The 13,205-nt window shown below is 41.1% G+C and overlaps 1 protein-coding gene across 8 annotated transcripts in view; it reads right to left on the bottom strand.

Moving 5' to 3' along the window:
• The window catches only part of AAK1 (AP2 associated kinase 1), a 193,419-nt gene that overhangs the window by 30,168 nt on the left and 150,046 nt on the right, over window positions 1-13,205 (bottom strand). For 6 of the 8 annotated variants that reach the window (XM_072937596.1, XM_072937600.1, XM_072937601.1 and 3 more), the window contains 4 exons: window positions 10,520-10,749; window positions 8,727-8,884; window positions 7,152-7,256; window positions 2,374-2,469 (listed from right to left, as the gene is read on the bottom strand). In XM_072937596.1, coding sequence (XP_072793697.1) covers window positions 2,374-2,469; window positions 7,152-7,256; window positions 8,727-8,884; window positions 10,520-10,749 — 589 coding nt within the window. The remainder of the gene's footprint in view (window positions 1-2,373; window positions 2,470-7,151; window positions 7,257-8,726; window positions 8,885-10,519; window positions 10,750-13,205) is intronic. The other 2 variants (XM_072937603.1, XM_072937599.1) reach the window with 1 other exon arrangement.

Below are 13,205 nucleotides of genomic sequence, written 5' to 3'. Positions count from 1 at the left end.
AAAATGTTAAGTCATAAAAGGCATAGTTATCAGGAGACTAAGGTTCCATGATTCTTATCATCAGGAAGGCTGAGTGTGGGAGGCAAGCACGTATGCAAAACCAACCAACCAGCCAGCCAACACACCTGACCCGCGTCCACCATGGGCTGGAGGCAGTGACACACTGCTTCCTTTAGGGGGCAGGAGAGAAATCTCCAGCCAGCCAAGGTCCCAGAGACACTAAACTCAGCCCTTGCCTCATTGGGCATTTCAAGACGCTAAGGAAGGATGTAGGGGCCTTGAATAAAGGAGCTATATAATTGGACGTGCTATAGGCTGAGTGTTAAATAAAATAATCAAAGACACAGCGGTAACCTGCCATAATTAGCCCAAGTTCTGGAGAGCATCATCAAAGGAGGGAGCTGAAGGCTCTGCTGAGCCAAGCTACTACTCTCATCCCAGGGTCTGGCAGCCTCCTGATGCCGTGGGCTGTGCCTTTGTTAATGCATCCTGAAAGGGTGGGTAGGAAGCCCCTGGGGCTGGGGGTTGACAGAGGCACAGACGGAAGGCTATGGAGCCAGTAGTTTGGTGTCTGGTATCTGGGGACAGAAATGGAGGGTAATGGGACTGCCCAAAGCCTTTCAGCCTCAGGTTTTATTTATTTATCTAATCTGCAAATACTCACTGTTTGCCAGCTATGCCTGGCAGAGTTCTCGGCACTGGCGGCACAGGGGCAAATAAGGCAGACAAGGTCCCTCCCTCAGGACACTGTCATTCGGGTCGGGAAAGAGAGGCAATGAACAAGTGAAAATGGACAATGTCATGACTAAATGCTATGAAGGAAAAAGCCAGGGGGAGTGACTGAGAGTGCCTGTGGGACCATGTTGGGCCTCTCTGACATGGCCCATTTAAGCTGAGACCCAAATGTCGAATGACAAGAAGGAAGAATTTTCCAGGCAGAGGCCCAGAAAGTGTAAAGGCCCTGAGGTGGGAACAAGCTTAGCCCATTGGAGGAAAGACTGAAGGGAAGGATGCTATGAGCTCAGGTTAGAGGGGCAGCCAAGGGCCACACCAGTCAGGGCCTTGCCAGTATGGTAAGAAAGAAGCCTGGGTTTCATGCTCAGTGATTTGAGAAGTCCACACTGGAGTGCAAAGGACTGACACGGCTGATACATGCTTTCATCCTCCGGCTTGTGCCAGGAGGCCACCCTTCCAGCTTCTTGCAGCTCATGAGCTACCAGCGTAAGAGCAAGGCAAGGACCGAAAGGAATGTCAAAGGGAGAATGCCTCAATAATCCTCTTCCTTGTCTGATTCTATGACTGCTACAAAAGGGAGGGAACAGAGGCCAGTGGGCCCCAACTTGAGTTTGCAGCTCATCCTTTCTAGCCTTCAGCGTGAAACCAGCCCCGCCTAGGCACTGTCAGGCACACCCAAAGGACACAACGGAGAAAAGGACCTCTATCTGATACCTTTCTTCTCTTTTCTTTACCTACCCTATACTGAATCATTCCTTAATGATTTTAGACATTTTTGACCCACCTCCAGGTCCAGCAAGCTATAAAGTTACACAATGCTACCTGATTAAGGCAAATTTTTGCTTCCTCTTGGAAGGGTCAACAGACGACCTAAAGGAACAAAAACCATCTTGGTAACCTAGCTGCGGTCTGTCTCAGTAAGGAGAGGACACGATCATCACAATCACTTCCAATCTTGAGGCAATCAAACCCATAAACCGCTTTAACATTTTGGGAGAGAAGAAAAACCAAGCAGATTCTTTTAGTTTAAGACTAAGAAATTGGCAGGAGTAAGAATTGGAAAAAGGAAAAAAAAAACTATCAGAAGCAAAATGACTGTCAGCTGTTTTGAAGGAGCTGGCTCTATTTGCTTCTTCAAAGAGACTGATCAGGAAGAGAAAGGGCAGCGTCTGTCTGTTCCTCGCGCCGTGCTCCCCTCGCCCCGAAAGGATGGGGAGGGGGGCAGGAAGAGAAATCGCTACCATTCACGAAACCCAAAAGGAAAGCATCCGATTATTGTTTCAAAAGCTGTGTCAGTCAGACCACACTAACCATTTCTTTCTTTTTTCTTTCCCACTTCTTACTTTTTTAATTTGCTTACTTAAAAATCAGCACATGGCAGACCTCAGGGGAGATGAGGACTCATGCAGTCCTACTTACTTCAGTGATGCAGCGCCAAGCCCAGACAGTGGAAGGCAGTGGAACCCAGGGCTCCTGACTCACATTCCCTGTCACATTTTATTGTGTATTTCTATCGTACAAAAATCCAAGCACATTATAGCAAAATAGGAACAGGAAGTCACTCAAAAGCCAATTACTATACTAAACTATATAGGTCCTGGGATGTAACTTAACTTCAGATCAGTTTTATTTACCTACCTGGTGCCTCAGGAACTTGAAGAGGAATGAAAGGATCAGATACGCTTAGAAGAGGAAGGCTAGAATCCACAGTCTGCCCACCCTTCCTTTTTTCAGCTGGAGTCGGTTGGAGGAGAAGGAAGGGTCAAGGAGAGGAAAAAAGAGAAAAGCAGAAAACATCAAGTAAATCGAGATGTATTTACCCTCTGCTAACCCAACTCAAGTTATAGAGTAAGTCAAAACTTATAGGCCAAATATAGAGGGATGATTGGATACAATCCAATGTAACAGCAAAGTATGCCTGAGATACATAATCTGGCCTTGCAACATACTCTGAGATGCAATTAATGATAAAACCAGGATACTCATTCACTTGAAATTCCACTTCTTCCTTGGATACTGCCATCCACAGTGATCTCTCACAATTCCTCTAGCAATTACTATCCTTAGCACACGTTTTGGTAATGTAAACAAACTTTGTCTATTTTGTAACTGAGACGATATGCATAGGTACTTCCTGTGTAACCCACTACCCTCTTGAGGTCCTTTAGGGACTGAGTCCTAGTCTATCACCAAGTGTCTAATGCAGTGCAAGGCAGGCAGACAGAGGCAGAAATAGATTTCTTGCCTATTGCAAGTTTAGACAAGCCCTAACGTCAGGACTATATCTACCATATTACTGGCATTCATCTTGTATTTGGCAAACTTACAGAAATCTACACACCATATAGAGTATCAGAGCTTGAAGGAATCTCAGGATTTTCTAGAACAATTTTCTTATTTTCCAGAAAAGGAAATGAAGCCCAGAAGTTAAGAGACTAGTCAGAGGTCCAGCAGCAGTCCCAGGATCAACACCCAGGTCTCCCGCTTCCTATTTTACCATTCTTTACCTTGCATTTTAATATTCAGTTTGTTCCTGAATTAAAATCTAATTTAGTCTTTCATAAAGAAGCTTTAAAAAAAAACTTATTTTCAAACAATCATAGAATCATAGAAAGCTGCAGTACAAAGAGCCCTGTGAGCCCTTCACCCAGCCTCCCCCAGTGGTGAGTCCTTACACAGCTGTAGCCCGATGTCCCTGACACTGCTGCAGTTCTGCCAGCGAAACTCTATTCAGTTTCTACCAGTCTTCACGCGTACTCATTTGCTTGTGTGTGTGTAGTTCCTTGCAATTCAATGTTATGTACAAAGTAGCCCAAGCACCACAACAATGACACACAACTATTCCACAAACAAAAGAACGCCTCTCTACTTGTACTATTTTATAGTCACATCCATTCCTACTCCTGTCCTGGTCTCTGTAATTCTGTCATTTCGAGAATATCATTAAAGTGGGCATTTAACTAAGCTTCTTTAATGGTAGATGAAGGAAGAGAAGAGTAAAATCAAGTTCTTAAGTCTCCGAAATATTTTAAAATGAGACAGAATGAAATACATTAAAAGAAAAAGAATGAATTACACAAATTACAATTCATTTTTGAAAAACTACGTATGCAGAAATAAACCTATGACGTTAAATATTGTAAAATGTTAGCGATGCTTTCCTCTTAGAGTGGGGTCATGAGTTTTTTTAATCTTGCTTCTTTAGGATTTTAGTCATTTTTTAAAATTTTCACAAATGAATGTATATAAAATCAGCAGAAAAATATTTAAAATGAAGAAGCAAATGTCAAGTTTGAATTGTCTGCCTGTTTCTCCTCCAATGTATGGAGGACATAGTTTTTGCAGCTTTTACCTTAAAAATGTGAACAACAGCCCTTGGGCCATCCTCCCCAGATCATTACCACATTTCCTGCTTACTTCCTCCCTTGGCTGGTTAGAACATTTAAAATCAGTGAAGATTTTAAGTTTGATTAGAAAACTTGCAGCAAATGGTGCCACCCTGAAATTCGTACAAAAGAGGACACACTAACTTCTGGGATTTAGATATGACTTTCTTTCATTTGTAAAGAATGAGGTATCATAGAAAAAAAACTCACACTACTAATATGAATGACAGGAAAATACGCAGATGTTCACAGAAAAATACTGAATAAAAAGAGGAAAACGTGAAGATGTTTTGTAATGTTTTAAGAGCTCAGTGTCACTGATGGATTTCTGAGATGTGGTGACGACTACAGCTTCTGTACTGAGCCGCCAGGTACAAATCTCTCTTCTGTTACTCTCCAGCTCTGACCCTGAGCAGGTCACTTAGCCTCTCGTGGGCTGCTGTGAAGGATCACCTGAGAAAAGGCGCATAAAAGCGCTTACCCAGGGGGCTGAGCATGCTGCATGTACTCCATATGCTGTTATCGCTGTTACAACTTTACTCAAATTTATATTTTTTAATGGTTGAGCCTGTAAGGTCCTTAAAAAAATAATTGCGATTGTAGCCTTCAAAGTGAGTATAAAGGGCAAAAATAAAAACAATAAACAACTCTTTAAAAAGCAGTTCAAACAGACAAAAAACCCACAAAACATAACCATGGGTGATAAGCAAGAATTAGGCACTAAAACTGGGAGTGGATGGAAAATGATTAGAAAGCTTTGTCATTAACACTGAGGAGTCCAAGCTCCAATCCTTTGGCAAAAAGCAACCCCTCTCATTCATTCAACAAATCTGGACTGAGCCAAACACTGAACTAAATGCTGGGATTTAGCAGCAAAGACCCTCCTAGAGCTTATTCCATGACCCTCTTTCCAGGGAAACTACATCCGACCCAGCTCCATAAATGGTCAACATTGTGATGTTTTAGCTCAGGGACAGTAGCCAATGCTTTACACATTTGGTATATCCAGTCAATGACATGGCATATCAAACTGCAAGCACTTCAAATCAGAACAAAATACCAAGAAATTTAAAAATGACATAGACTGGACAACAAAGCTAAAAATGAGAAATAACACAGAAATTTTTAACTACTCAATATTAAAAAGCACACCTTCCAAATGACTCCAACGCCTATTCCAAAATACTAACAAAAATGAGAGCATCATATGAAGACTTACGGGATATGGTTAAAACTTCAGTTTTCTCTTACAAGGGAAACACACACCTATTGAAATGCACTCTCAATAACAGTGTAATCCTCAAAGGTTGGGGTAGGGTGGGCAATTGGAGGAAGAAGGAGAAAAGAGAATATTGGGATATTTGCAAAAAAGGTCTTCCTGGAGATTATAATTAGCCTCCCTCCCTGCTCTCATGCTGGTTGAAAGTAACTGTTACACTGAGAGAAAAATTCTAAATACTTTCACTATTTTTAAAAAGAATTTTTAAAAAATTTACTAGGCATTCTTTTTAATATCAATAAAGTGAACCTAAGAAAAACAAGGAACTAATCAAAAAGATAAAAGCAAAAGTTGAAGAATCAGCAGACAGAAAAACAGTAGATTTTATGGAGTTGTCTTTGAAAGATAATAAAACAGCAAATCTGTAGCTAGAATCACCAAGAAAAAGAGAAACACAAAAGCGTACAATTAATTGATGTATGCAGAGAAAATACTATAAAAGATTTAAATGTATTCTTCTACTTTGTTTTTTTCAACTTGTTTGGTTTTGTTTTATTGTTTCTGTGTATTTATGTATGTATGTATGTATGTATGTATGTATGTATGTATGTATGTATTTATTTATTTATTTATTTAGGTGGGGGTGTAATTAGGTTTATTTATTTGTTTTTTAATGGAAGTACTGGGGAGTGAACCCAGGACCTCAGGCATACTAAGCATGCACTCTGTCACTGAGCTATACCCACTCCCTACTTAATTTAAAAAAATTTTAAACTGCAGATGATTTTCTAGGAAAATATTACCAAATTTGCCTTATTATGAGCAGAAAAATTGAGGGAGGTATTCTAAACCTCATATCCATTGCTGAGGAATTTGTAATAGTAAAATACTGACATCAAATTAATGTTTGAAAAAGAGATACTTCGTTAAATACATTAGGCTATATCCATATAAAGGAATATAATGTAGATATTTAAAAATTTTATTCTAGGAGCTTCTTTAATGACGTGGGCGAAATGTGCCAAATTTTGTAAGTTAAAAAAACTAGGCTTTAAAATATGACCATAAAGATGTACATTAGAGTTAAAAGCAGAGGCTGCAAACTGTGTACAAAATTAGGGTCACATGCATTTTTATAAGGGAGAAAATCTGTAACTTTGCTTAGATTCACAAAGATATCTGCAACCCTAAAAAAGGTTAAAAGCCACCAACAGACATCAAAATGGAACCCCTGAGCTAACTTCTCAGGGCTGAGATCATGGGGATTTTAACTGTCTTCTCTGTGCTTTTCTACAAATTACTGAATATGTATAGTATTTATTAATAGAAGGGAAAATTCGGTTTTTATCATTGCAGAATTTTTTTTAAAAGTCTCATTTCAAAAGATACTCTCCCCATTAGTACACACACACACATGCACAAAAACACAGCACAGTAGAGTCTTAGATATAGGATAGAACATATATTTCTTAGAATTCTTCAAGTCATTCCAAGGAACTTAAGCAGTTACAAGAGATTAACAGAGTGATGTTCCTGAAATTTAGAAATGTTTGCTTAAAAAGATGTCTGTGTACTTAGAACAAATCCTGTAAATTACATCGCTGCCAGATCACCCTGCCATTCTAATTCAAACTGACTTCTAGACTTTTTTTTCATCCCTACCTTTTTATAGGAAATCTTCTGAATAAAGGAAAATACGTTATACCACCAGGATCTGGGGCTCACTGGCAAGCTAGGGTTATCTGTGGACTGGAAACCAGTGTGAAGGTAACAAAAGCGAGTCTTGTGTTTCAGGTGTTTGCCATACTAACCAGGTCCAGCAGAAAATGAGGGAGCAGCAAAAGCATCACCTTGGGCTGGTTGAAAGCCTGGGATCAAACTCTCAGCTGAGCCTCCAAGCTTCTCAGGATGTTTGCCTGGAGGGACAAAACACCGCTCGGTTCATTCCAGCGGAATCTCATGATGCACACACCTGCCGGAGGCGAAGGGCACCCTCCAAACTGACATCTGGACATGACTCTTTTTATTGCATTCTGGCAACACCTTGGTTATTCAAAGGTCCCTGTCTAGTCGCTGCACTAGCTGAGGAACAGCCGAGGAAAGGAAGTCTGAAGCCCGAAAGTTCAAGCACAGTGCTCAGAGCAGAATGCCTCTCGCCTTCAGTCTGAATCGATTTATCTCTATATAATTTCAATGAGTTTGATGATCCGTTTTCCATGTCGGAAGCAGTTAAGAGAGCAAATGAGACGAGAGATGGCCCTAGTGGGATGCTCTGAGCAGGCACAAGGACAACGGCTTAATGTAAAAGCCAACAGCTGAACAACAAGAAAGACAGGAAATTATTAAAAACAGATACAAGAATTTAAAAACCTGGGGGTCATTTAATCAAGTGCAAAATACTACAGTTTTCAATAGTCCACGAACATATTCGTTTATAGCCTAGAACAATAACTGGCTCACATAACAATGAAACAAAGTGACAATGAATGTCAAAGAAAGTTAAATCCTATGCTCCATCTTGTGTTCAAAAAGGCAAGGAAGTTTATGGATTTTAAAAAATGTTATCTATAAAATGATAAAGCTAACATGTTTGGTCAAAGTTGGTATTATTCACTCTGTTCTAATCACTCTTTACCCCTTGCTGTTGTTTGCACTGAGGTGCTCCTTTTGAACTGTAGAATCTTCCCAGGGCATTTGCTGTTATTTTCTAGAGGGTGTGTGTGTGTGTGTGTGTCCGTGCGCACACACGTCCATAAATGGGTATCCTGCCTTCCAACTTACTTATTTTTTATTTTGGGGGGAGGAGGCAATTAGGTTTATTTAGTTATTATTCTTAGTGGAGGTACCAGGGATTGAACCCAGGACCTTGCGCATGCTAAGCACGCACTCTACCACTGAGCTATGCCCTCCTCTCTCTCTGCCTTCCAAATTAAGACTATGGGTTTGACGACAGAAATGGTACCTTCTATTTATTTGATCTCCTCTCCATGGTCAGTCAACAGTAATAGAAAATTCTGATCACAAAGATTCAGTGTCTACATGAGGGCACAGTCTCACGAGGGAGCAGTTACGACTCTCTAAGACAACAAACCCGCTTAGGACAAGCGACCGTCACACACCTCCAAGGAGTGAACATGCTTGACACCATCATTCCGATCTATGCTACGGATTCACCCCTAAAAGTTTCCCACTCTCCTGCTGCCACCCATAACAGACCAGGATTTCTGAGGACGCAAAGATTTCAGAGCTCTGGTAAAAATACAAATTGATGTGTGTACATACTTCAAAATCAATCCTTTGAAGGAAAGAAAGACCCAAGCCTCTATTTTCACATGCATTTTCACCATAGAGTCAAGGTTCCATAATCACAAAAAGACACCACTCACCTTCCCCCAGCTTGGCAAAGTCCTTGTTTAGCAGTTCTTCAGCTGTGAGTTTGGAGAAATTGTCATCGTCAAAGGGGTTCCACGTGGGACCTTCTGAAGGATTATAAACGTTTTGCTGGGAGGCCCGAGGGGAGCCGGAAGGAGTGGTGGTTGCAGACCTAGAGAGGTTCCCACCCCCACGAAATAAAAAGACATACAAAGGTTGAAAAGGGCCAACCTATTTTCTCTTTGTTTCAAGATGAAATGATTTTCTGAGTCAAATCATTATTCTCCACAGTATTTTTCCAGAAGGGCTTTCTTTCCATGGCAATGGAACAGTTTCCACAGACACCCTTTCCACCAAATGAAACAAATGTCTCCCTTTCTTTCATGGTTCACTGTCTCTCACTACTTCTTTATTCTCTTGCTTAGATTTTTGGTCGCATCTGTGAGTTCTTTCAGGATCCTGAAGCAATCTGTTCTTAGGCTCGTATATCCTGTGGTGACTGTAACATTCACAGCAACTGACCCCAGAGGGGCTGGGGCTGGTGCCTACTCAGGCTGCCTCTCACCCGTCAGGATCTGGCAGGCACAGAATGAAGGGCCACCACCAGTGGTCACCACCACAGTTAAAGAGAAATAAACACAATTACAACCATAGCGTGCTCCCAGGTATCATTAACTAAATTTCTTCTAAAGTTTCTCTTGATGCTCTTTGCATTTAGCTAATAACTTAAAGATTTTTCACTTAGTATATGGTTCTGTGAAAGTTGAGGGTCTGAAATTACACTTACTCAACACTCACTGCAATCTACTTTACGGCAGGCACAGAGCCTGTCACTGGATTGACAAAGGTTGATTAAGCCATGGTGCTTGTTTCGGACAAACCTGCAGGCTAGGTCAGGTAGACATACAATAAATAATGATAATACAGTGTGATGCTGGCTCAAAACAAAGTTCAGGCAAAATAACATATGATAACAGGGGAAAGCTCAAAGAAAAGATAACCGCTGACATGCATCCTGATGAACAAATAAGCATTTCCTAAGTGGACAAGGAGGAGAGTGACAGTTCCACCAGTGCGATCTGACAGGCCGTGGTCTGTTCATCAGTGAGTCCAGATATTATTCCACAGGCAATGGGGAGCCGATGGAAGGTTTTCAACACAGAGGGAAGTGGTCAGATCAGACCAAAAATTTAGAATACGAACTACTGTATATCAAAAAGATAAACAAGTTCCTACTGTACAGCACAGGGAACTATATTCACTATCTTGTAGTAACCTATAATGAAAAAGAATATATGTATGTGTATGTACGACTGAAACATTATGCTGTATGCCAGAAATGGACCCAACATTGTAAACTGACTATACTTCAAACCAAAATTTTTTAAAAAAATTGAAAAATGTAGGGGGGAGGGTGTAGCTCAAGTGGTAAAGCGCATGCTTAGCATATACAAGGTCCCGGGTTCAATCCCCAGTACCTCCTCTAAAAATAAATAAATAAACCTAATTACCTCCCCCAACAAAAAAATTAAATAAATTAGAAAAAAAGAGGAAAAAAGAATTCAGAAAACACTCTGTAGGGTATGGAATGGATGAGAGAATGGAAACAGTGAGGCAAGTAGAAAATTATTTAAGATCAGTCTGATCTATACACTCCAGGAAAATGCAGTTTCTTATTAAACACAGACACACACCACTATGCACATACCTACACACATCTACATACATATGCAAAACTCACACAGCAACAGCCCACGGCAGCCCTTCCCCACAACAGTCAGGAGGATAAAGGGGAAGCACTACATACTTGGACTTATTGAGACTGGCCTCAGCTGCAGCTGCCTGGAGCAGCTGGGTTGATTTGCTGGCAGGAACTCCAAAGACCGCACTGTGGGTCACGTCACTGAGAATCCGCCTGTGCCCAGCACGCTGGGCCTTGGGGGATGATGGAGGAGTGAGAGATCCGAGTTTCTGTCCCTGGATGGCAGGAGGTGGCGTTGTCTGAACCTTTGGCTGTTGTCTTACTGGGGCTTGAATCTTCCAGGGAGAGTGATGAAAATGTTCCCAAAAAAAGGGGAAAGAATAAACAGACAAGTATAACAAAAAATGCTACATGAGGGCTAACATACGGCTCAAATGGCTCTGTTTATCAATAACACCCGGTAAGAAAAAAACTAGGCTTTGACCATCTGAGCTGCAACGTTGACCCTGATAGCTGCATGGTATTTACCTGGTACTTAGATATATATTTCAATCTTCATCAGCAATAATATACAGAGTAACCAAATGCAACTCAACCCAGACCAAAGACGGCAGAAGTGATGCCTAGCTCTAAAGATACAGAAAATATCTTAAAGGACCACTTTCTGCTTTAGGAACTCATTCAGAATGCTTCCAAAAGGCAGGCTTCAAGCATTCGACTACCACATCACAAGCCAATGAAGGCACACCTTTAGCTAAAACACAGCTGAGCTGAATGATTTCTGCTAAGAGACCCCTAACTTTCTGACAGAGCTCAGACTGTTAGAAATAAGTTAGAGCAAATTCCACTGTGATTAATAAATGGCAGTGCGTGTTCTGTTCTGTTGTTGACACTCTGTTTGATAGGATGGGTCTATAAGACTCTATTTCTGTGCCAAGTCCTGAGAAAATGTACAGCATTAGGGCAGTGGGATTAACCTGTTTTGCTCTTCATTTCAGAACTGGTACTGAAGAACCAGGTAGAGAATATAGTAAGAAGACACAATTTTAAAAGCCCTTGATAATGACTGATCTAATAATTTCAAGGACTCTTAAGATGTGGGCTTTTTTTCAGAAAGCAGGACACACTGTCGCCACAGAAAAACAAACGGGAGGGAATATCCTTGTGGCCACCTGGTGAGTCTTTACGCATAAGTCCTGAAGTACAAGTGCTATATCAAGAAGACGAAGAAAAAACAATGTTAAGAAGGCCACTTAACCCTTTTCTTAATTAACTCAATCCAGAGAAAAGGGGACTTAGAATATTAAATGCCACCGGTATTGAATTATCCTTTCCCTCCAGTCCCTCATTCAGATTGGAGCTGCACTTCCATGATGTAGCTTGGTTCTCACATTCTGTGTCTTCAAAGGTAGGCCCTGGGAGAGAGTCAGGAAACTAGAGTGGTCCACTACTTAGGTCAGGATGCTGACAGCCTGGGAGTTTCTGTCCTTATACTGACTTAGACTTTGAGTTTTACTGAGGCAGGCTATGTGCATATGTGAATACACAACCACTCATCAATCAAATGAATGATACAACAGAAGGTTCTAATAGCGATCAAATTAAGGTTAGAGGGCAGAGTAGCTGACTGCATCTCTGAGCGAGAAGCAGAGTGTTCTGTGAAGAAGATCAGAGCCCCACCGCCACAACTTCCTCTGGGGTCCAGAATTGCACCTGCAACAACCAACCTAAAGCCAGTACCCACAGGGCCCAGAAGGGCTTTAAGTATAGAACTAGATTTGCTTATTTCTTAGAGTTTAAGACATTCATTACTCTGAAAAGGGTACTTAACTTTTGAGTCCCTTTAATTTGAAGACTCTAGACTACTTGGAGAACATTTTCCACTCCTCTTGCCTATTCTCTGCACACAGCACACTGAAGAATAGATGCTTCTGTCATGAGGACACCATATTCTATCACAGCTACCAATTCAAACCGGCTGCCACCCATTCAGCCACTCCCCACAACAACCCTGTCAGGCAGGCAGCTTTCTCTTCCATCAGATTCTCAAAATGATGAGTTAAAAGCAAACGTGGATTCCAACTCTCTTGTTTCAGTGGAGACCAGACCAAGGCCTCCCGAGGCTAAGTGCTTGCTCCAAGGTCACAGGATCAATTGAGGACAGAATCTGTGTTTCTTAACTACTGCTCAGAACTCTCCTTCCTGCACCATGATGCTTCCTCATCCAAAAATGGGATTGGGATGGGGGAGGAGGGAGAAACAGACCAGGGGAAGGAGAAGCAAGGTAGACTCTGATGTCTGTTTTGCTAAAGATTTTTTAAAAAAAAAATAACATATTTAACGATAAAAGGAGTACCACCCCATCAAGAAATATAGACAAGGAGGCAAAACCACCCAGACTTCCATTCCACTACTCTAATATGTTCTTATCTTTTGGTATCTTATATATAAGTCTATTTCAAGTACATACCTTTCCCATAATTTCATATTTCCTTTTGCATTACCTCATGAGCGTTTCCAAACAGTTATACAGACTTTATAACCATGATTTTTAATGGCTGCACAGTTGGGTTGTTGGAACGAGTTAGGTGGCTTCCATGATTTTGGCTATTATTAAGACTGCAATAAACATCTGTGGGCTATGGCCACCATCCCCTTGCAGATTCTTGCTGAGAAATGGCTGCAGGGTATACTTTATATTTACTTATATATATACTTACTTATATATTGCTTCTCTAGGTAAGTCCTACAAAGGGTCATCAGAGAAAGGGATGGGTTAAAGCTGGAAAGC

The sequence above is a fragment of the Vicugna pacos genome, chromosome 15, assembly GCF_048564905.1.
Source record: "Vicugna pacos chromosome 15, VicPac4, whole genome shotgun sequence".
NCBI lineage: Eukaryota > Metazoa > Chordata > Mammalia > Artiodactyla > Camelidae > Vicugna > Vicugna pacos.
The sequence above is the reverse complement of the archived record's forward strand: the minus strand, read 5'-3'. Positions and strand labels throughout refer to the sequence as shown.